The sequence below is a fragment of the Haliotis rufescens genome, unplaced genomic scaffold (genome assembly GCF_023055435.1).
Source record: "Haliotis rufescens isolate VD_foot unplaced genomic scaffold, xgHalRufe1.0.p SCAF_21, whole genome shotgun sequence".
In the NCBI taxonomy this organism is placed as follows: Eukaryota; Metazoa; Mollusca; class Gastropoda; order Lepetellida; family Haliotidae; genus Haliotis; species Haliotis rufescens.
The window spans coordinates 5,878,798-5,903,868 of record NW_025963902.1 but is presented as its reverse complement, the minus strand read 5'-3'; the positions used below and the strand labels follow the sequence as shown (position 1 = coordinate 5,903,868).

The following is a 25,071-nucleotide window of genomic DNA, read 5'->3' as shown; positions in this document are numbered from 1 at the left end:
GACACACACCATCATGTTGGTCTATATTGTGTCATCAGACCTATATTGTGTCATCAGACCTGACACACACCATCATGGTGGTCTATATTGTGTCATCAGACCTGACACACACCATCATGTTGGTCTATATTGTGTCATCAGACCTATATTGTGTCATCAGACCTGCCACACACCATCATGGTGGTCTATATTGTGTCATCAGACCTGACACACACCATCATGGTGGTCTATATTGTGTCATGACACACACCATCATGGTGGTCTATATTGTGTCATGACACACACCATCATGGTGGCCTATATTGTGTTATCAGACCTGACACACACCATCATGGAGGTCTATATTGTGTCATCAGACCTGACACACACCATCATGGTGGCCTATATTGTGTCATCAGACCTGACACACACCATCATGGTGGCCTATATTGTTCCATTAGGTTTGACATACTGCACCATCTTGTAAGCATCAGTAAACAAAAAATACTACTTACCACTGTTACTTGATAAATATTTATTGCAGAAATGAACAAAACGATGACATAAGACTTGATCAGTGCATCCATTCTTGCCAGTCTCAATATTTATCACTTAAATATTTGCTCTCTCTCCAAAGCAGAAATCCTACATGAATTCAAAGAACCAACATCTTAAAATAGACAAGCCAAACACTTGTTTTACAAGTGCTGTGATACACTTAGTACACAGTATGAAGAGAACGTACATCTTTAAATACAATACCTGAATCTTATTCATCTTAAAGCTTAAGTTTTAAAATGTGACATTGACAGAGACGATGTCAACCGTTGTCAAGACTACAACTCTCACTTGAAATATTACCATAGGAGTAGAAACCTAGATCAGAGGATGCATCACTGATAAATCAGGTGAAAGTGGGAATGAGGAAAACGGTGAACTATTTTTACAGATTTCTTATCCAACATCAAACTGGAACAAAACTAGAGATAGTTCATCCATGTTCATAGTAACTGATAGATAGGTTTGGTTCAAAACGAATGTCACAGTGGGTGAAAATTTCCAAGGAAGTACCAAAATATTTTTCTTAAAATGCCGAGACAAAGATGATGAGTGCCATGTTACCATTTAGACCCTGAAACTGCAGTGAGATCATTAATCCCCCCTCCTCCTCAACAAATGTTTTAGAAATCCTACTTGGAAACTTTCAAAAGAAGATGACAATACAAAGCTTCAAGAAATATGAAAACAATGTACAAAATATTATACAGAGGACACCCTGTCTTGATATTGTGTCGGTCCAATTTGGCAGGATGAAACTGCAGCTGATCTAATGCGCCAATGCTATGCTCTTGGAGATACATTCCACACCATTGCAAAAAACACCCTTTGCATCCGCTCATTCATCAACAGAGGCTTGTAAGAGAAAAGAAGAACGTAACCGAAAAAAATCTTTCCAGGATAGCAATGTTAATTTTCAGACAAAACCATAATGTGGGTTTCCAATAGTGTTGACAAGTCTGTTTCCGCTTAAACATTTATATTAATTTATAGTTTGTTTCAAAGTTCTTCTCCAGTGTCAGCACTGGTCACGAGATATGGATTAACAAACGTATTATGAGTGCCATTTGGTTGGGTTCAATCAAATACAAAAAAGTGAACGTAGGTGCTAATACTGTACAATGCTAATTGCAAAGAAATATACTACTCAATAGTGAGTGAGTGAGTGAGTGAGTTGGGTTTAACGCCACTTTTAAAAGTATTCCAGTTATATCGGGGCGTGTCAACTTAATGTGGGAGGAAAGCCCGAAGTGATGCAGGTCTCAGACTTTTACCACTTCGGTGAAACCCACAAGCACGGGTATGGTGCTGGCAAATCTAGAAACAGATTCGGGGCGAACCGGGATTCGAACCCACAATCATAGGTGTCTGGTACTACTCAATTAAAGTTAAGGACCACCCATGAAATATCAGGTGGTCCTTAACTGTTATTAAACAGTATATATTGCTAGTCAGTGTAGAAAGCATAGGCAACCCACGAACACATTAGTAATCAAGACATTAGGTTGGATCAGCGACAGATTGGCATTCCTGTTCTTAGATTAAGCCACTGAGGTGGCTTGCCGTGAATAAATGCATATAAATTGTTACTGATTTCATCTTTGTCACTATTGTGAAATACACATGCCAGATTGGTCTTAGAACGGTGTAGTTCTATATACCTGGGTGTCAGGTACAGTTTTTGTATACTGAGTGAGTGGTTGGTTGGTTTGTTGTTTTAGCCGCACGAAGCAATATTCCAGCTTATGACGGCGGTCTGTAAATAATCGAGTTTGGACCAGACAATCCAGTAATTAATATCATGAGCATCGATCCACGCAATTGGGATCAAGGACATCCATCACCTAAGTCAGCGAGCCTGACCAACCGATCCCATTAGGACTCCTTTTACAACAGGCATAGTCGCCTTTTACTGAGTGAGTGAGTATGATTTTACGCCGCTTTTAGCAATATTCCAGCAACATCGCGGCGGGGACACCAGAAATGGGCTTCACACATTGTACCCATGTCGGAACCCGGGTCTTCGGCGTGAAGAGTGAACGCTTTAACCACTAGGCAACCGACCGCCCCGGTTGTGTGTGTGAGCTATGGTTGTACAGCACTGGAAATATGTGCAGAATGCAATTCAAATTGAGCTAACATTGAGAAGTGAGGTATGCTGAAAAGTGTTTCCATGTTATCATGGCTACCACTTGGGAAAACCCACGAGCATGTGAATCACTAGCACATACTAGCATAGTTAATAGAAGCAATGATGCACAGCAAACTGCAATGATGACCCATGTTCCTCTTCAGAGAAGGGATGCATGAAGCTATCAAATCTAATCCAACCAACAGGATATCCTTATCAAATGGGACATATTGCTGAGAGATGACTGACTGACTATTCAGATATGTTGCACCGTTATATATCAGATGGTTAAAAAGAAAAAGTAGCATCTCACAAAAAATAAGCAAGGGACATATTTTAATGCACAACGGAACAAACAGCCATTTCTGAAATCAAGACATGAACAGTGACATAAGGTTGTATTATATATTGGAAATATTTCCGTTATCCATTTTTAAAAAAGTGAATAATTTTTCAACGGTTTCCATAGGAACAGGAAACAGACAAAAGTAAAAAAATCAATCATGAACATTGTGAAAGTGTTCAATCCAAAACAGGTGAAAAAAAACCTGGCATTGAACATGTTGAAGAGTTTTCATATAACTGGATACACTGAAATTGTGCCTCAAATAAATATACTACTCAAAAAAGGTTAAGGGCCACCTGATTCTTTCATATTACTATAGTTAATCTGTCATGGCTATAGTAACATGAAAGAATCGACTTGTCCTTAACTTATTTTAAGTTATATATAATCCTTGACTCAATATAATTTAACAAGACCTGTCTCGTGTTTCCTTAACTAATATCCTCCCATGTACTCATGCATACACAAATGTTCTTCCACATTTAAAGCCACAACTATTATTTTCAAACTCCACACCCTGGAGGCAATAAGCTCAACCTGACAAATCAAATGAAAATGTCTCAAAGTTATCTTTATTTTCTTAACAAAAACACAATTAACAAAACAAAGGGATTTTAACAAGGCATTTTGCAATGATTGTCTCCTAAGGCCAAGTCACCAGAATCAAGAGCATAACATTAGCATATGAGCAGCCTCAATGATGATATTAAACATGTCTTAGGAGCACTACGTTTAATCTGATGGCCGTTTTTCTGCGTATTTCTTGGTGAATTCTTCTGCATTCTTTTGAAAGACTTTCTTGTTGACAGTATACTCCTCTGCTATATCAGCTCTCAGTGGGTGTTCCGGCTCTGGCTCCTGGACCATCTTCACCAAGGATTTTAACACTGGAAAATTAAACACTGTTAAGTTAGACCACCCAAAAATAATAAATTTATTTCTTCCTTCTTGAACAAAAGTGGCGATAAATATGTTTTTAGATTTTGTTGCTGTAGCAGCCATATTGCAAATGGATTAAAACCTCTCAAAGAAAAATGGGGTCTCTAGATCCACTAGACCACCACATCTATGTTTTGTTGGATATATTTTTATAGTTATGGCTACCTGGCTGCCAGATTGAAAGGTTCCAAGCCCTTAAATGACTCACTGGACTACCACGTTCTTAGCCCTTAAATGACCTACTGGACCACCACGTTCTTAGGCCTTAAATGACTCACTGGACTACCACATTCTTAGGCCTTAAATGACCCACTGGACTACCACGTTCTTAGGCCTTACATGACTCACTGGACTACCACGTTCTTAGGCCTTAAATGACCCACTGGACCACCACGTTCAAAGCCCTTAAATGACTCACTGGACTACCACGTTCCAAGCCCTTAAATGACTCACTGGACTACCACGTTCTAAGCCCTTAAATGACTCACTGGACTACCACGTTCTTAGGCCTTAAATGACTCACTGGAATCTACGTTCTTAGGCCTTAAATGACTCACTGGACTGCCAAGTTCTTAGCCCTTAAATGACTCACTGGACTACCACGTTCTTAGGCCTTAAATGACTCACTGGACCACCATGTTCTAAGTCTCTAAATGACTCACTGGACTACCACGTTCTTAGGCCTTAAATGACCCACTGGACCACCACATTCCAAGCCCTTAAATGACTCACTGGACTACCATGTTCTTAGGCCTTAAATGACCCACTGGACCACCACATTCCAAGCCCTTAAATGATCCACTGGACTACCACGTTCTTAGGCCTTAAATGATCCACTGGACCACCACATCCTGAGCCCTTAAATGATCCACTGGACCACCACATTCTAAGCCTTAAATGACCCACTGGACCACCATGTTCTAAGTCTCTAAATGACCCACTGGACCACCATGTTCTAAGTCTCTAAATGACCCATTGGACCACCATGTTCTTAGTCTCTAAATGACCCACTGGACCACCATGTTCTAAGTCTCTAAATGACCCACTGGACCACCATGTTCTAAGTGTCTAAATGACCCACTGGACCACCATGTTCTAAGTGTCTAAATGACCCAGTGGACCACCACGTTCTAAGTGTCTAAATGACCCACTGGACCACCATGTTCTAAGTCTCTAAATGACCCACTGGACCACCATGTTCTAAGTCTCTAAATGACCCACTGGACCACCACGTTCTAAGAGTCTAAATGACCCACTGGACCACCATGTTCTAAGTCTCTAAATGACCCACTGGACCACCATGTTCTAAGTCTCTAAATGACCCACTGGACCACCACGTTCTAAGTCTCTAAATGACCCACTGGACCACCACATTCCAAGCCCTTATATGATCCACTGGACCACCACATTCTAAGCCTTAAATGACCCACTGGACCACCATGTTCTAAGTCTCTAAATGACCCACTGGACCACCATGTTCTTAGCCTCTAAATGACCCACTGGACCACCATGTTCTAAGTCTCTAAATGACCCACTGGACCACCATGTTCTAAGTCTCTAAATGACCCACTGGACCACCATGTTCTAAGTGTCTAAATGACCCACTGGACCACCATGTTCTAAGTGTCTAAATGACCCACTGGACCACCATGTTCTAAGTGTCTAAATGACCCACTGGACCACCATGTTCTAAGTCTCTAAATGACCCACTGGACCACCACGTTCTAAGTCTCTAAATGACCCACTGGACCACCATGTTCTAAGTCTCTAAATGACCCACTGGACCACCATGTTCTAAGTCTCTAAATGACCCACTGGACCACCATGTTCTAAGTCTCTAAATGACCCACTGGACCACCATGTTCTAAGTCTCTAAATGACCCACTGGACCACCATGTTTTAAGTCTCTAAGTGATCCACTGGAGCACCACGTTCTAAGTCTCTAAATGACCCACTGGACCACCATGTTCTAAGTCTCTAAATGACCCACTGGACCACCATGTTCTAAGTCTCTAAATGACCCACTGGACCACCATGTTCTAAGTCTCTAAATGACCCACTGGACCACCACGTTCTAAGTCTCTAAATGACCCACTGGACCACCACGTTCTAAGTCTCTAAATGACCCACTGGACCACCATGTTCTAAGTCTCTAAATGACCCACTGGACCACCATGTTCTAAGTCTCTAAGTGATCCACTGGAGCACCACGTTCTAAGTCTCTAAATGACCCACTGGACCACCACGAGCAGGACATAATCACCTTGTTCAGTCTTCGTAGCTGGCTTCCAGTTCTCCGGGCTGATTATTGGTAAACACACCTGCCCCTTCTCATCTATATTGGGATGATAGATTTTGGTTTTAAAAGTCAGCTTTGGTGGCTTGAATGGGTACTCTGCAGGGAAGTTGATGACGATCCTGAAGGCGCCCTTGCAATATGGAGGTTCCTCCTGAAACAGAACCAACGCCATGATCATGCCACTGTTGCAGTTGGGAAAAGCTGAGGCTCTTCAAAGTTCTCTTGCTATTTTCTCAAGAGTTAGGAGGTAGGAAGGACTTTTTTCTCTATTTTTTTATGCATTTATTTTCTTTTTGACCTGTGAAGATGTGGGGTAGAATAGGTCTTCAGCAACCCATCCTTGTCGTAAAAAGCCACTATGTTTGTTGTAAGAGGCGACTAACGGGATCAGGTGGTCAGGCTCGCTGACTTTGTAGATGAATGTCATCGTATTCCAATTGTGTGGATCCATGCTCATGATGTCAATCACTGGATTGTGTGGTCCAGACTCGATTATTAACAGACCGCTGTCATATAGCTGGAATATTGCTGAGTGAGGCATTGAACAACAAACAAACTTACTGACATTTGGGAGTGAAAGTTGCTTAATGACAGTCAGCAACATCCACACTGGCCAAAAATGATTGAGTCTGGCCCAGGATGACAGCAATCAGCCATGTTATATATTGTAACCACTTTCTTCATAAGACAAGCATGGTCACTACCGCTGTAGTCCTTGCCAAACTGCACAATAGTTAAGGTATCATAAGAACTAGTAGAAATTTGCCATTTTTTTGTTTTATGTCATCGGGTTATCATTATAAGGACTAGTGGTCAAAAATGTATGTTTCTACCGTTCGAATCCCAACAGGATATCTTACTACCGACTAGAATTCCGCTCCATTCGGCAATCAAGTGACACAACAGGACATAATAGCTACTGTCAAAGTCATCAAGGAGTGTATCAAGGGGACCTCTACAAGTCTACATCACCTGACAACCAGCTGGTTAGTGACAGAGATTGGGAGTCAGACGGGTCTTCCTGCGTCTGCTACAGAATGGAAACCATTTTGTAAATATAAGGTGCCCTGTGTCACATGACTAGCAACTTTTAGAATTGTGGGAGATCTTGTGGACGGAATATGGTGTATTTGTAAGAGGCTTGTTGGGTGGTCATACTTGATGACGTAGTTGATGCATGTCACTGGGTTTAACGCTGCTTTTAACAGTATTCCAGTTATATCACGGCGTGTCAGCTTAATGTGGGAGGAAAGCCTGAAGTGATGCAGGTCTCAGACGTTTACCACTTCAGTGAAACCCACAAGCATGGGTATGGTGCTGACAAACCTAGAAACGTAATTGGGGCGAACTGGGATTCGAACCCACAATCATCAGTTTCTGGTGTGCCCAAGGGACGCAACTCCGCACAGCGATTCGTGGCGCCTTAGATGACTGGGCAACCCGTGCCCCCTCCTGAAAATGGAGGAACCACGTGATGATGGTCGTATACAACGGAGTTCTTACCGGAACTAACACGGCAAACCACTCATTGACATTCTGGTCATTGACTATCACTTTGTTAACACCGTCAGGGATTTTCTTCTGGAGTTCAGCCATCTCCTGAAACATAGCAACATGTAACTAGTTTAGTTTAACAAATAAAAACAATAAACAAATTTGATAATATTTCCATTTTGTAATTGACTGGTTCAAGTTGGGTCATTATGCAATGACACAATATTTTTCAATCTAAATCATATTTTTGATTAAGCGAGTCGTGCTGAACACCGGTTTTAACACTGCTTTGAACAGTATTTCAGTTATATCACGACGTGTCAGCTCAATGTGAGAGGAAAGCCCAAACATAATTGGGACAGACCACGATTCGAATCTATGATCATTGGTGTCTGATGTGCCAAAGGGATGCAACTCTGCACAGCAAATTGCAGCGTCTGACACAACTGGACCACCCGTGCCCCCACCCACCTGTATTTTAAAAATGAACGGACATTATACCATGTATACCGTGCTACAAACACGACAATTAGAGCTGAGTATATCTCACCTGGTATCGTGTGATACAATACGTATCATGATACAGACTGACGATACCACTGGTATCATGGTACACCAACAAATTGGGAAAAAATGATGTAATGACTGAAATATACCTCTAAAACCTCTGGATTCATACATTTACTTATTATCGTCTCAAAAACAAAAACTTGTTAACGAAAAAAAAACAAGAACAAAAAAGTTTTATATGAGGGGATAGTTGTTAAATGTTATAGTTTAATAGCAGGTACGTCCTCTGTCACCACGTCCTTGTGTAAGAGTTGCGCTATGCTAACAAGTTGCGCTATGCTACTTCAGGCATTACAGCAGGTAACTATCAGTTTCTGTTCTATTTATAAATAATAGATCCCTCAAACTGACGATTCAAGTATTGATTGTACCATGCTGTACCAATGATATTGTAGGTATCAGTGAATCGCTAAAGGCTTAATGATAATGATAGAAAAAATTAAAAAACAAAATACAAGTAGTATTGGATTTCATATACATTGATATTTACAGTGAACGACAGGCACACAATTTTCTTTACAATGGATGATATAACATGACTGTCATCTCTTGGACAAATCTGCACTGTTTAAACAAAAACATGTTCTTTACATTTTTTCATAAAAAAAACCCTGAAAGGTGAATGTTCTTACTGAATATTTCCATGACGATCATTTACTGTTTACACACTCCATTACCATCGACCTGCTGACACCCTGTAGAAAATCCCATTAACGCTCAATATATCAATATTGTTCTATTCATCATGTTCATGCATAGAACATTCCAAGTAATACTGCTTCGATGTTTGATAATAATCATAATCAACCATGTTGAACATGTTCTCTGTGAAATTGAAATAACATTGGAAAATATGACAATGATGACCACAAACAAATGTTGCAATGGAAAAAAAACTTTTGAATGAGTGAGGTTGGTTTTACGTCACTTTCAGCAATATTTCAGCAAAATCATCATGATCACGACAAACCGCTTATCCACAAGATGCCACAAGGCTAACCTACCTACTAGACTGACATTTAGTCCCAGAAATAAATTATTTTATTTAAAAATATATATCTACAAAATAACAAAAATAATAATAATATCCAAATGGAGCCCAGTACAATCCTTAAATTGAGGAGCTGAGGCAATTTAGACTTGACAAATCATTCTAGACTTGAGTTGGACTCCTTTTTCAATTTATTCTCTAGGGTCTTGGAGACAGAATACCTACCCAGTATACAAAACACAAATTCCGGGACCAATCGTCTCAATACTTCTTGTAACTATGGTAACACTATATAATATCACTCCCACTTGTAATCACATTCAGCTAAGCATTGTTTATTGGCTTCCATGGTATCATCACTGGCGCTATCTTTTCCATGGCAGAGTTCATTTAACAACAATGCAACACCATCAGTGTTCCCGTTTACCGGTAATTACCAGCTTTTTACCAGTAAAATTAGGCTTGAACTGCTTATTCTTGTGACTGCTAGTTGCTGTGGACCAGCAAATAATATGAATCTTTGTTGTTGAACAAAACACTGTCAACAGTCAAAAAAGTATATTTTTCGAAAAAAGTCAGCTCATCTGTTATTAAGGTTTCCCATTGTCTTTTCAGTCCAGGGAAATAATATTTTGCTTTGCTTCGAGGTTAAATACCTATTTGTAGTGACTAAGTATTGAATCAAAGTGAAATATTCAGAAAAAAAAGAAACTGAACTTTGTGTGAATGACGTGTAGATCTACTAAAGTACTCACGGAAATGAAAAAGAAGTTTTTTTTATCTCAGATTTTAAATAAATGCAGTTAATATACAAAATATATAAATATTCAAACAACTCAATTAGTACTAACTGGGCCTTGGCACAAATACAGCGTATCAAAGGTTTTTATGTCTTTTTACACGTAAAAGTGTGTAAAAATATGAACAAAACAGACTATTGTGAAACTGAGCATAACCAGGGGTTAGTAGATCAAGGTGAATGTCCATGACCTATGACACCTTGATGACAGGTGAAAACAGGTGCTTGAAACCCATGTGCATGTGATTTGTCAGTGGTAAGTGATTTGTGAGTGGCGTCATTGTGGGATAGTGAATCATCGTCAAAATATCAGAACGTAAAAGTAACATATTCCCTTCTCAAACAACAACTTACATGTCATTATTATTATGTACATAAACATAGCTGTTATTTTTATTGTTGTTTTGATCACTTTTTTCCAGGTTAATTTGCATAATGCCTATAATGCCTATAGCCTGTTTCTGCCATGTCAATTTGGACTTAGTTTTATTTTTGAATGTTGAAAGTGCCTACAAATTACCTCCTGTAAAGTACATTTTGTATTGAGCACTGAGAAAAAACTAGCAAATCCAGACTAGTACTTTTCCAGTTGTTTCGTTATTTCGTATTTACATCTACGTAATGCTTTGTGTCGATTATTAAATCCAGCAAAACAGTTTTTTTCCATTTCCATGAGGACTTTAGTAAATAATTTACTTCAGAAATGACGTCACTGAACTTGTCAGCCATGAAAGTACACTGCACTGAAATTGATGTTGAAAGAATTAAAACCAGGTAATTTTCCTACCATTCTTATTTGTTCAAAGTTGAGACAGACAAAAATTGGGTGGGATAGGTAATTTTTACAGTTGCCAATCTACTGGGACTGGCATTTTGAAAAGCCAGGGGGAACACTGACCATGATGACCGAGCTCTTTGTTTGACTATCTCTATTTTGTAGTGTTAACTTCATGGTAGATCATGTAGATATAAACCTGTGACATAAAACATGGCTACGAAAACCAGTGTCACTGTCAGGGGTCATATTGATGTAATTAAAGATTTATCCTTCAGATTATGTGAAATGGCTCTCACAGCAACCTGTGTATCATCATGATCATTACTATAGTTACCTGGTTAAGGTAGTTATATTTATAGCCACATATAAAAAGAGAGCAAAAAATACCTTTGTGTTATTTACTTCTCTATCACACATACCACACTGAACTGTAATATATATTTTGTGTCATAGGTCACATGTACTGGGCAGTGGACACAGACCAATTATTACTATTTTTTCAAGTTATTTTAGATACATTCGGAAATTAAAGTTAAGTATATTAATAGCCCAGAAATTCCAGCCTCGTTTGGCAAGGGTGGAAACAGGACTTTTACAGCCAGTTAACACGCTTGCCTTAGGAAGATCCTCTTATTTCAGTCTGTCAAAAAGGTTTGTCAATTTTTTTCATACTGTTGAGAGAGAATCAAAACAGTGCTAACAGAACTTTCCCATTGACTAACTGTACCAGTTAGAGCATAAACACTAAAAAGTAAATGCCATGAAGTCACACACACTTCTTCAGTTTTTCAAATTACCCGTGAAGATCCGGGGTAAAATAGGTCTGCAGCAACACATGTTTGTGGTAAAAGGGGACTATGCATGTCGTAAGAGGTGACTAACAGGATCGGGTGGTCAGGCTCGCTGACTTGGTTGATGCATGTCATCAATCCCAACTGCGTGGATCGATGCTCATGTTGTCAATCACTGGATTGTCTGGTGCAGATTTGATTATTTACAGACTGCTGTCATATAGCTGGAATATTGCTGAGTGTGGAGTTAAGCAACAAACAGTTATTCAAATAACCATATGTTGAGTTCCTTGTGTGCAAATATGCACAAAGTCAAGTGAGTGACTATGGTTTTACGCCACTTTTAGGAATATTCCAGCCATATCACGGCGGGGGACACCAGAAATGGGCTACACACATTGTACCCATGTGGGGAATCGAACCCGGGTCTTTGGCGTGACGAGCGAATGCTTTAACCACTAGGCTACCTGACCACCCCATATGGGATTGGAAGTTGTGTCAAAGAGTGCAGCAACAATGTGGGATTTGGTTCGAATCCTAATTAGAGGACTACAACTAGGCTACCCCACTGCCCCAATATGCACAAAGAAATATGATTACCCAACAGTAATACAACACTGGGCAATTACCCAATTCAGCTTGTGAACACAGTCTGCGACAAAGACTTTTGAGTCTACTGGTCCAAACTTGGCAATAAACAACATTTTATGTCCATTTTAATGACATTATTAGACTTTGACTAGCTGAGATTACAAGAGTGAACAGAATTTTATGGACATGGGCTTATGAGTAGTGGTTAAAGAGGCAACCTGGTACCTGTTTTTACAGATCTGTTGTTACTGACTGAAAGTAGACACCAACCATACGTGAACTCTACAGCACTGAATAATGCATACATGTGCAACATCTCGCTCATTGTAACGTAGACATGTATCACTGTTCTGAATGTAAGCAACATGTGGGTCAGCACACGAACCTAGTCTAATATGAAGTCACCTGAACAGCATAGAACTGCAGTGGTAGAAACTAACATTTTAGTCTACTAGTCCTTATAATGATAACATATAGCAAAACCCTTAAAAATGGCAAATATTTACTGGTCCTTATGATGCCTTAACTATTGGGCAGATTGGCAAGGACTATAGGACTAGTGCCAATTTCTAACCCTGAGAAGTAAAATTATTTTCAAAAAAGCTGACTCATGGGTTTAGAAAATCCAATAGAGTGGACCCGAGAGAGTAACCATGGTAAAAACCTATGGAATACCCAAAGAAAACTATCAGCCCCAAAGTGTTTCATAACAAGCATGAAAAATTAATACTCACTAGCTAAAAGAATTATCTGAAGCCCTGAGATCATTTTAATAACAGGCATATGCCAGTCTGTCCCTGACATTGAGGGAATTAATGTCTTTGTCACACAGGCAGATTTCCCCTTTTCTTTCAAATCTACTACTACCCTAAATTTGTTGTTTGATCCGTGTCCTGACATGGTTAATACATGGACTCTGTTCAGTGAGAGAGTTTGGTGAACGCCGCTTTTAACAGTATTTTAGTTATATCACGGTGTGTCAGCTTAATGTGGGAGGAAAGCCCAAAGTGATGCAGGTCTTGGACAGTTACCACTTTGGTGAAACCCACGAGCACGGGTATGGAGCTGACAAACCTAGAAACATAATTGGGGCAAACTGGGATTCGAACAAACAATCATAGGTTCCTGGCGTGCCCAAGGGTTGCAACTCTGCACCGTGAATTGCGGAGCCTGAGACAACTGGACCTAGACCCTATTCAGCTGAGAGTGTCAGACACTGTAGACATGGTAGATAGTAGACATGGTAGATAGGGGAGACAGTAAGACATTGTGGTATTTGTACTGTCAGAGTTTCAGATGGCTGTCAGGAAGGGTGTGCGGTATTACCATAATTACCCGTACACTGGTATATTGCAGTGCAAATCTTCAGCAGTACGTATTGCAATACATTTGTAAACATGGTAAATGTAGCAATATATTGGGGCATATATAAATAAGTAAATTTATGTGTTCCTAATCGATATGGAGATGGAAAATAGTATCTTCTGATACAACTTGCCTCTGACGATTTTTTTATCAATTAGCGTGTACACATCGCGACTATTAAGCTCCTCACAGCGATAGCCTGTTCGCGGAGCTCTCTATACTGAGAGCATAGCTGACTGATGGTATCTGACATTAATACAGGGCATAACTTTAATTAACTCGTGAAAATGTAAATTGGCAATATATTGCAATATGTATTGCAACATGTGCAATACAGGTTAAAGTATGTCAATATATTACAATACAAAATCAAGGTCAATACACAGCCCTAGCTGTCGGCACCAGTCATAGACCGATAATATTTCAATTTGACATGTTTGAAGATGGTTTGCTTAACTAGTCAGACTTTTGACAGATAGAAATACGACCATGACTTCACATGGCATCACATGTGTCATAATTTAAAAAGTAAATAGTAACAATTAGTCCTACGTACATTTTGATTTAATAGAACAAAGCACAGCCATCAAAAATTGCAATTAAAATTCTGAGCAGTGTGTGTCTTTGCATCATATTTTCTGTACTTTCTGTATCATAGAGGAACAGTGAAGATCCGGGATAGAATAGGTCTTCAGCAACCCATACTTGCTGTGAAAGGCGACTATGATTGTCGTAAAAGGCGACTAACGGGATCGGGTGGTCAGGCTCCCTGACTTGTTTGATGCACGTCATCGATCCCAATTGTGTGGATCGATTCTCATGATATTAATCACTGGATTGCCTGGTCCAGACTCGATTATTTACAGACTGCTGTCATATAGCTGGAACATTGCTGAGTGCGGCGTTAAACAACAAACCAATCAACTGTATCATAGAGACGCACTGTCAGAAGCTATAGTGACTTTTTCAAGCTCTTTCCTTATCACAAAGTGCAATGGCCAGGACATAATGATATATGTATATATTCATCCAATAATGAATGGTATTGCATTGATTTGTTGTTATGGTTCGTCTTTGTAAACTTTCAGACTTATTGACCCAAAATTGCTATTGACTTATTACATTTCTTAAGTCCAAGTCATTGACGTATGTGCAGATTTTTGTGTCAAAATCACGGAGTACTGGACTCTGACTTAGGACAGGGGAATAGAACAAAAGAACAACAAGGTGGGCAAATGGGGATGGAAGATTCCTTTTTCAATCGTCAAATGCAGTAATTTAACATGGACAATCTATCCGTGTTAATAGAAACTGATTATATTGCTAGATGGTTTATGGTAGGTGGTGGGATTGCAGCTGTTCATGTACCAGCTTTCGCATTAAGTGAAATACAGCACTGCTAAACATGCTAAATGCTGAAGCTAATGTTATTGACTGTGACCTATCAAACAACCTGGAGAAATCACTTAACACAAGGTTAATACAGTTGGCGGAGCCATTTTTCCTCCTCATTTGTCATGCATGAAATATACTTCAGATTCTCGTAAATGTTAAAATTGCAACACACTGACTCCATCATTTGCACAGTAAGATACGACTCTACAGTACAGAAAGCTACGGTTATAACGAACTCAAAGGGACCACTAATTTTAGTTCGTAATAACCGTAGTTCGTCATAAGCATACATACAGCAAATATGCAACAAATTGCCAGGGACTAAAAAATAAGTATGTTATATCAGTAAGTTCTTTAGAAGCGTGTTCTTTATAAACGTAGTTTACTGTATTTGATCCTTATATGGCAAGTCATGTGACAATGGCAACATTTTACAGAAACTGCTGTAGTCGGGGACCCAAATACTGCAGTTGACACAAAATATCAAATAAGTCACTCGATGAGATAAACAGGTTATTTGACAAGTAATACAAATATCCAGGCTGTGAAACAAGCAGCAGACCTGTGTCCCATGTCTATCAAAATTCTGATCGGTCTACGACGTGATAAACTAAGCTAGACCATTTGGGATTTAATCATCATTTGTCTATGAGACGTCACATTTGTTGACAAGAGTCTGCCTGTCCTGTCATAACATTATGAAGTGTGGTCAGATGTACACACAGCAAGAAAACGAAACAATTCAGACATAATTCATCCAAATCCAACTGCCTTAATTTGGGGAAAAGGTTCCAAGCCACAGATGTCTACAAGCACAGATATGGAAACTGATCCACTAGACTAGTGTTTCACAAATTTACATAGATCTACAAAGTTGTCAAAACTTGTAAAATGCTTTCGCTACATCATAGTTAGACACTGATTTTCAGGATATAAAACTATTCTTTTGATAATGATAGCAATTATCCCAGCAGTTTCTCCAGCTTCCCGATGGTTAATTCTGACTTGATCACCGAATGACAAGGGAGACGCCAGGTTTGTTTGTAAACACTGAATGTAGTCAAGGGCTACTTGGCCTTTGATATTTGCATCTCTATCCGCATATGACCTCAACGAATATCGTTTTTATCATGTTTATCCATTGACTTTATCCTGTCGAGATACCTACCCATTATATGATAAATTCAGTTATCCAGCTTAAAATTCAACAAGAAAGATGTTTAAAAAAGGTTTTTAATTCTTGCTCCAGATGGCACCATTCTAAGTCTACATTTCAATTATTGGAAATTCTTCAAGGGGTGCATGCCTGTGTAGTCCTCTAGCATGTCTAGAGGGCCATTTTGCATAGCGTTTTGCGGGTTGGGTGGTCCATCTTCTAAGGTCCTGGGGCTAAAAGAATATATTTCTTGATAGCTTAATGGGCTAGGCCTATATGTGATATTTCTTGTTGTACTAAACTGAACACCCTTTACAGCCCTACACAGATTATGCAAAAATAGGAGGGTGTGCAATATGAAATTACCACACAAGTCTGTGCTAATACCAATCTTATCATTAATCACTGCATTATAATATAATCCAATACTGAATATAAAGATATTGACTGACAAAGTTAATTTTTCGTACACCTACGAGTATCAATTGCAAGCTTACGGTGTGTCTAAACATCATTATAGGGCTATTCTATGCTAAACAATACCACCGACAAAAAATAGCTTTCGCTCTCGGATTTCACGTTATTAAACTACAAGGATAAACATGTGTATTTTTAGTGTAAATTCTATTATCTTAGGATTTGGAAAGAAAGGTGGTGTAATTCTTTAACAATTGAACGTATCTTTTCCACCTCTTGTGAAATATTTACCGACCATTCAACCCGGTAACGGAAGGACTCAATGAATGAAATACACATTGTCCATAAACGGCTTTCAGTCACAACTATCTTGGAGGAAAGACAAACTAGCCTCATCTTAACTTTCCCATTCATTTTTCGTCACCCTGGATCTAAGTCACAGAATGAATGGTGTGACAAATTTACCTTAACCAAGCGTTTGTTCATTGTAGTAGGTTTGTCCACCCTTTGGTCAGCCATATTTCACTACAGAGAGCACTGCCCCCAAGCGGTAGAATTTAGCAGGGGAGGTAACTGGAATAACATGTTAGTTTTGTTTGAGCAAGCCAGCTTTTGAGTTCGAGACCAGAAATAATTTTTGAGATATCTTTATTTCTCAGATCCAATGATTATTACATAATTATTATTGATATTTAAGTAAATCTACATATTTTGTGAAATATGCATTCTGCAAGCGAGAATTGTAGTGTTAAAGCACTCGCCTCTTTCCGCCTCTTATTCGGCTTGTCCCGGAATAACACGAGTTGGTCACGAATGAAAGCACGTGTTTCCATGGCTACGTAATCCGTTTTAACTTATTAAACAGCGAGAGATCACAATAACTATATAGGTACCTTAATCAGTCTAGGTAACTCGAAGATAGTCCCCATTGTCTGAAGGGCCATTTTTTACTACACAACATGTTGCAAAAGTCCAGGGTGCAGTTTACTTCAAATTGACAGAAAACTGATCAACTTGACATGTTTGTACTCGCGCCTGCTGGAGGTATGTACTTGGCAATTACTAAGATCGTAGATGATGGACATAAATAGCGTAACTTGTAAACAGACGAACAAAAATAAACTAAAATTTGGACAAGTTGGGTCCAAACCCCAAATAGTGTTACGAAGAGGTTGAGAATCAATCGCCCAAACACAACCCAAACAACTTCGCTAAGAAATGCACGTGCCGCAGTACCCAGATCAGTGGAACTTGAGTTAGGAGCGAAACATTTGTTGCACTTACGGCATGCCGACCTGCATAGATATGTGTATAAAAGGAACGTCGATTGTTCATTCACACCCAAACCGACAGTGACAAATAACATGGTGAGATTAACGGTACTACAGAAAAAGTGAGTGAGTTGGGTCTAACGCCGTTTTTAACGGTTTTCCAGTTATATCACGGCGTGTCAGCTTTATGTGGGAGGAAAGCCCGAAGTGATGCAGGTCTCAGACGTTTACCACTTCGGCGAAACCCACGAGCACGGGTATTGTGCTGACAACTATAGAAACATAATCGGGGCGAACAGAGATTCGAACCCACAATCATAGGTTTCTGGCGTGCCCAAGGGACGCAACTCTGAACAGCGATACTACTGAAAGAACAAATTGTGGAATGATACATCAAGGAGCAAATGACGTCATCAACTGCGACAGTCATCCTGTCAGACGCTGGACAGTGTCCAGAAGACTGCGTCGGTACAATATCAGAGCTTGCAGACCACTACAAGCCGTAACGCTGATACCAGATAACCAGCGTGGATGGGTTCGAACACTGAGACGCTGGTAGAACAGAGACTGGAAAAGAGTCATATCTACGACAGAGATTCCAGCCTTTCAGAGCAGATGGAAAACATTGTGTCTAATGGAGAACGAACGTCACTTTTTTGCGTTCAACATGTCGAACCGTTTGGAGGTGGCAGCATCAGCCCTGTCAATGCGGCATCTATAGCTCTGTCAATACGGCATCTGTAGCCCTGTCAATGCAGCATCTGTAGCCCTGTCAATGCAGCATCTGTAGCCCTGTCAATGCAGCATCCGTAGCCCTGTCAATGCAGCATCTATAGCCCCGTCAATGCAGCATCTGTAGCCCTGTCAATGCAGCATCTGTAGCCCTGTCAATGCTGCATCTGTAGCCCTGTCAATGCAGCATCTGTAGCCCTGTCAATGCTGCATCTGTAGCCCTGTCAATGCGGCATCTGTAGCCCTGTCAATGCGGCATCTGTAGCCCTGTCAATGTGGCATCTGTAGCCCTGTCAATGCAATATCTTTAGTCCTGTCAACGCAGCATATGTAGCCCTGTCAATGCAGCATCTGTAGCCCGGTCAATGCAGCATCTGTAGCCCTGTCAATCCAGCATCTGTAGCCCTGTCAATGCAGCATCTGTAGCCCTGTCAATGCAGCATCTATACCCCTGTCAATGCGGCATCTGTAGCAATATCAATGCAGCATCTGTAGCTGTAGCCCTGTCAATGAAGCATCTATAGCCCTGTCAATGCGGCATCTGTAGCCATACCAACGCAGCATCTGTAGCCATACCAATCCGGCATCTGTGGCCCTGTAAATGCAGCATCTGTAGCCCTGTCAAAGCAGCATCTGTAGCCCTGTCAATGTAGCATCTGTAGCCCTGTCAATACGGCATCTGTAGCCCTGTAAATGCGGCATCTGTAGCCCTGTCAATGTGGCATCTGTAGCCCCGTCTACGCGGCATCTGTAGCCCTGTCAATGCGGCATCTGTAGCCCTGTCAATGTAGCATCTGTAGCCCTGTCAATACGGCATCTGTAGCCCTGTAAATGCGGCATCTGTAGCCCTGTAAATGCGGCATCTGTAGCCCTGTCAATGTGGCATCTGTAGCCCCGTCTACGCGGCATCTGTAGCCCTGTAAATGCGGCATCTGTAGCCCTGTCAATGCGGCATCTGTAGCCCTGTCAATGCGGCATCTGTAGGCCTGTCAATGCGGCATCTGTAGGCCTGTCAAGGCGGCATCTGTAGCCATACCAATGCGGCATCTGTAGCCCTGTCAATGCTGCATCTGTAGCCCTGTCAAGGCGGCATCTGTAGCCCTGTCAATGCGGCATCTGTAGCCCTGTCAATGCGGCATCTGTAGCTCTGTCAAGGCGGCATCTGTAGCCCTGTCAATGCGGCATCTGTAGCCCTGTCAATGCGGCATCTGTAGCCCTGTCAATGCGGCATCTGTAGCCCTGTCAAGGCGACATCTGTAGCTCTGTCAAGGCGGCACCTGTAGCCCTGTCAGTGCGGCATCTGTAGCCCTGTCAGTGCGGCATCTGTAGCTCTGTCAAGGCGACATCTGTAGCCCTGTCAATGCGGCATCTGTAGCCCTGTCAATGCGGCATCTGTAGCTCTGTCAAGGCGGCATCTGTAGCCCTGTCAATGCGGCATCTGTAGCCCTGTCAAGGCGGCATCTGTAGCTCTGTCAATGCGGCATCTGTAGCCCTGTCAATGCGGCATCTGTAGCCCTGTCAATGCAGCATCCGTAGCCCTGTCAATGCGGCATCTGTAGCCCTGTCAAGGCGACATCTGTAGCTCTGTCAAGGCGGCACCTGTAGCCCTGTCAGTGCGGCATCTGTAGCCCTGTCAGTGCGGCATCTGTAGCTCTGTCAAGGCGGCATCTGTAGCCCTGTCAATGCGGCATCTGTAGCCCTGTCAATGCGGCATCTGTAGCCCTGTCAATGTGGCATCTGTAGCCCTGTCAATGTGGCATCTGTAGCCCTGTCAATGCAGCATCCGTAGCCCTGTCAATGCAGCATCTATAGCCCCGTCAATGCAGCATCTGTAGCCCTGTCAATGCGGCATCTGTAGCCCTGTCAATGCGGCATCTGTAGCTCCCTCAATGCGGCATCTGTAGCTCCCTCAATGCGGCATCTGTAGCCCTGTCAATGCGGCATCTGTAGCCCTGTCAATGCGGCATCTGTAGCCCTGTCAATGCGGCATCTGTAGCCCTATCAATGCGGCATCTGTAGCCCTGTCAAGGCGACATCTGTAGCCCTGTCAATGCGGCATCTGTAGCCCTGTCAATGCGGCATCTGTAGCCCTGTCAATGCGGCATCTGTAGCCCTGTCAGGGCGGCATCTGTAGCCCTGTCAAGGCGGCATCTGTAGCCCTGTCAATGTGGTATCTGTAGCTCTGTCAATGCGGCATCTGTAGCCCTGTCAATGCAGCATCTGTAGCCCTGTCAAGGTGGCATCTGTAGCCCTGTCATTGCGGCATCTGTAGCCCTGTCAATGCGGCACCTGTAGCCCTGTCAAGGCGGCATCTGTAGCCCTGTCAATGTGGTATCTGTAGCTCTGTCAAGGCGGCATCTGTAGCCCTGTCAATGCGGCATCTGTAGCCCTGTCAAGGCGGCATCTGTAGCTCTGTCATTGCGGCATCTGTAGCCATACCAATGCGGCATCTGTAGCCCTGTCAAAAAAGATCTTGTGATTTTGGAAGGAACCATCACTGGACAGCGTCACATTGACCAGTGTCTCTACCCTGTTGTGCCACCGTTCTTGCAATAGAATGTCCGGACCCTGTTTCAACAAGATAACACAAGGTCCCACACAGTCTTGCCTTGGCCAGCACAATCACCAGACTTATCACCTATAGAACACTTGTGGGATGACCTCGACCGTAAATTAGAGCACGACCAGGTCGCCCTTATAACAAGGATCAGGCAGCACAGGCCCTCCGAGTAGAATGGCGTTAAACCCTTTTCTTGTAATCAGACGTCTCACATCTTCTGCTTGTCGTTGAGTCGGGCGTGCATTGAGTGAGTGAGTGAGTGAAGCGTTTAACGCCGCTTTTAACAGTATTCCAGTAATATCACGGCGTGTCAGCTTAATGTGGGAGGAAAGCCCGAAGTGATGCAGGTCTCAGACGCTTACTACTTCGATGAGTACGGGTATGGTGCTGACACACCTAGAAACATAATCGGGGGAACCGGGATTCGAACCCACAATCATAGGTTTCTGGCGTGCCTAAGTGACGCAACCCTGCACAGCGAATCGCCGCGCCTTAGACGACTGGGGCACCCGTGCCCCCCTCGGGGTGCATTGATTCCCGTGGTGGACATATACAACACTGACTGACAAGTGTGACATTCTGAAGGATTAAGGGGGCTTCATGTGCTGATTGCAGTCTTGATGGTTGATCGATTACTGAACAACTGGCCCCATCCTCCAGACTGAGGGCACAATCCCTTCATTTTTGTTCTCATTCAAGGCATAACTTGTTATAGTGAGTGAGTATGGTTTTACGCCGGTTTTAGCAATATTCCAGCAATATCACGGTGGGGGACACCAGAAATGGGCTTCACACAATGTACCCATGTCGGGAATCGAACCCGGGTCTTTTGCGTGACGAACGAACGCTTTAACCACTAGGCTACCCGACCTCCCCCATAACTTGTAATAATGTTAATTCATGTCTTTTGACAATACGAGTTTCTGCCTTGACACTGGTCCTGTTTGGTTTTTAGGAACAAACAATGTTGGTTGGTAACGTTTCTTTTGCTCTCAGTTTGGGTTATTGCAATAAACTATTTTATAATATATGTTTATGTTGTTGTTTTTTCCGGGGTAAGGGTAAGGGATGCTTAATGGGCATTTCACATCACAGTCAACAATAGTGTCAGTCTTATCACAGCGTGACAAGTGGAGTCAATGACCTTGTCCAAGGATACAACACAGCCACTTGCAAGATATGACCTCTTGATATGGAAGATTTGACATGATTATTAATAAATACGTGTTTCAAGAATACTGTCGATCATGTTCATGTCTCGATATCAAAGATTATGGCTTTGCTCACGAAATACTCGTCGTCGTCTAAGGCGCCGCGATTCGCTGTGCAGAGTTGCGTCCCTTGGTCACGCCAGAAACCTATGATTGTGGGTTCGAATCCCGGTTCGCCCCAATTATGTTTCTAGGTTTGTCAGCACCCTCCCCGTGCTCGTGGGTTTCACCGAAGTGGTAAGCGTCTGAGACCTGCATCACTTCGGGCTTTCCTCCCACATTAAGCTGACACGCCGCGATATAACTGGAATACTGTTAAAAGAGGCGTTAAACCCCAACTCACTCACTCACTCACTCAATAAATAAATATGTGTGTTGTTAGTTTTTAGTAAGTTTTAAAAAAGAAATACTGTAACGGATTGCACAGTATTAACTTGACTAAAAAAGACACATTTTTTGTGACAGAAATTTATATTAAGCAAATGAGGGGATTTTCATGCTATCAAAGCACGAGGTATTTAATCCATGTATCATTTGCATACGAAGCAATATTTATCATGTAAACAAGGAGATTTGTTAGGGGACCTGGGAAATATCATGTTTTGTATCATTAATCCATGGCTAGAACATTTTAATCTTTCGGTTGTTACACTATATACATTATCAGGGATAGGTCATGAGAGTTTGAATTATATGTGTTTGACATGATCATGATCATATGGCTTTAACGATACAGTGCATTATGAAAATTACGTTATGAGAGAAAAGGGTAGAGGCACTGTCTTAATATCGGTGTTTGTTCTCTGCCTTACACCATTCAGATTTGAGGCACGGGGACTGGGCGCCCGATTCGCTGTGCAGAGTTGCGTCCCTTGGGCACGCAAGAAATATATGATTGTGGGTTCGAATCCCGGTTCGCCCAGATTATGTTTCTAGGTTTGTCAGCACCATTCCCGTGCTCGTGGGAGTCACCGAAGTGGTAAACGTCTGACACCTGCATCACTTCGGGCTTTCCTCCGAAATTAAACTGACACGCAGTGATATTACTGTAATACTGTTAAAAGCGGCGTTAAACCCAACTCACTCATTCAGATTTATTCCTGGATTTATTCCTTGAGACCATAGTGTACGTTTAGAACTCCCATTTGTGCTATATCTTTGTATACTGTTTCTATTTTTCCACCCAGTGTGGTACATTTGAAGTTAGCAACTGGTAATGCAAGGGGTTTGAGGGGTAGTCAAAAGAGAAGGGGAATATAAATATTTTAGAAAGATCAGGAACTTGACATAATTTTGTAGCAGGAGACACACAGTATTGAAGAAGATAAAAAGATAATGACATCACAATGGGGTCATAAAATAATCCTGTCACGTGGCAGTAATGATAGCCGTGGGGTAGCCTTGCTTATTAGTGAGTGAGTGAGTTAAAGCTTAACGTCACATCGGCAATATTTCAGCCATATCGTGACGAAACAAAATTGACATTAACAATATATATTAAGTAGTACAAAATTCTGCCGACGAAGGGCAGTATAAAAACTAGCATATCGTAAAACTAGTTTGAATATGTTAAAAGAGATAATTAACAGAATCATTTGACAACACATTATAAAAACGGGCTATAGATCGCCACCTTGCTTATTAACAGAAAAGATATGAATGTTTTTGATAAACATATTGATCAGGTCGAGGGATTGCTAGTGTCTACTCCTGACATAAATAGTAACACACAACAAATATTCAATAAACATGTATATGCTTCCATTAATGTTAAGGGCGGTCGGGTAGCCTAGTGGTTAAAGCCTTCGCTCGTCACGCCGAAGACCCGGGTTCGATTCCCGACATGGGTACAATGTGTGAAGCCCATTTCTGGTGTCCCCCGGCGTGATACTGCTGGAATATTGCTAATAGCGGCGTAAAACCATACTCACTCACTCCATTAATGTTACTTTCTTTGTTTGTTGTTTAACACCCGACTCAGCAATATTCCAGCTATATGATGGCGGACTGTAAATATTCGAGTCTGGACCAGACAATCCAGTGATTGAATTTATGAACATCGATCTACGAATTTTTTAGATACGATGACATCAGAGACCATATAATAGACAAGTCCTGGGCCTGTCTGACGTCTGACCTGTCTGACCTAACCGCTGCATCAACCTTGTGATAGTGATGCGTGCGCAGCCCAACCTTCTGGCGACGTCGACGTGTGACGCTCCTTGTTGGACCATTCCAACGGCTCTCTCTCTCTCGATGGCTGTCAAACGTGGCATATCTTGTGTTCTTTTTGTTGCTGTGATATCAACGTGTCTGATCAGCCGTTTTATACAGTTTTTCTGCCCGTGCAGAACATGCTAGAGAGGGAAATTTCACTTTCACGAAATTTACGTTTTTTCCCGGAAGTGATCACGTGTTCCCGGTATTTTTTATCGACTATGCTGTGTTTGGGATGTGCAATACGAATTGGCATATTTTCATACTTGACAATTCACTTAGTAAAAAACAATTTTGAAAATAAGTTGGTATCGTTTCTTTTGGACACTAGTTTATTATATGGTCTCTGATGACAAGCACCTACCAAGTCAGCGACCACCCGATTCCGTTGGTGGTCCTTTTAGGCAAGCATAGTCGCCTCATACGACACGCATGGGTTGCTGAAGACCTATTTTGACCCTGAACTTCAAGGGTAGCAAGT

At 41.6% G+C, this 25,071-nt stretch overlaps 1 protein-coding gene across 1 annotated transcript; it reads right to left on the bottom strand.

Moving 5' to 3' along the window:
* Positions 1-497: 497 nt before the first annotated feature.
* LOC124133356 (ubiquitin-conjugating enzyme E2 L3-like) lies at positions 498-17,163 on the bottom strand. Its single transcript, XM_046497732.2, has 4 exons — positions 17,065-17,163; positions 7,756-7,851; positions 6,217-6,403; positions 498-3,901 (listed from the first exon to the last, which is right to left on the bottom strand). The coding sequence occupies exons 1-4, from the start codon at positions 17,116-17,118 to the stop codon at positions 3,747-3,749; spliced, it is 492 nt and encodes a 163-aa protein (XP_046353688.1). The 5' UTR covers positions 17,119-17,163; the 3' UTR covers positions 498-3,746.
* Positions 17,164-25,071: the final 7,908 nt, after the last annotated feature.

What these genes read in the sequence shown, in the direction of transcription:
- LOC124133356 (XM_046497732.2), bottom strand. Translation starts at nt 17,118, where the DNA reads ATGGCTGACCAAAGGGTGGACAAACCTACTACAATGAACAAACGCTTG. An exon ending in GGTTTGCCGTGTTAGTTCCG is followed by an intron (nt 6,404 to 7,755) that starts GTAAGAACTCCG and finishes GTTCTGTTTCAG; the next exon opens with GAGGAACCTCCATATTGCAA. An exon ending in AGCTACGAAGACTGAACAAG is followed by an intron (nt 3,902 to 6,216) that starts GTGATTATGTCC and finishes TTAATTTTCCAG; the next exon opens with TGTTAAAATCCTTGGTGAAG.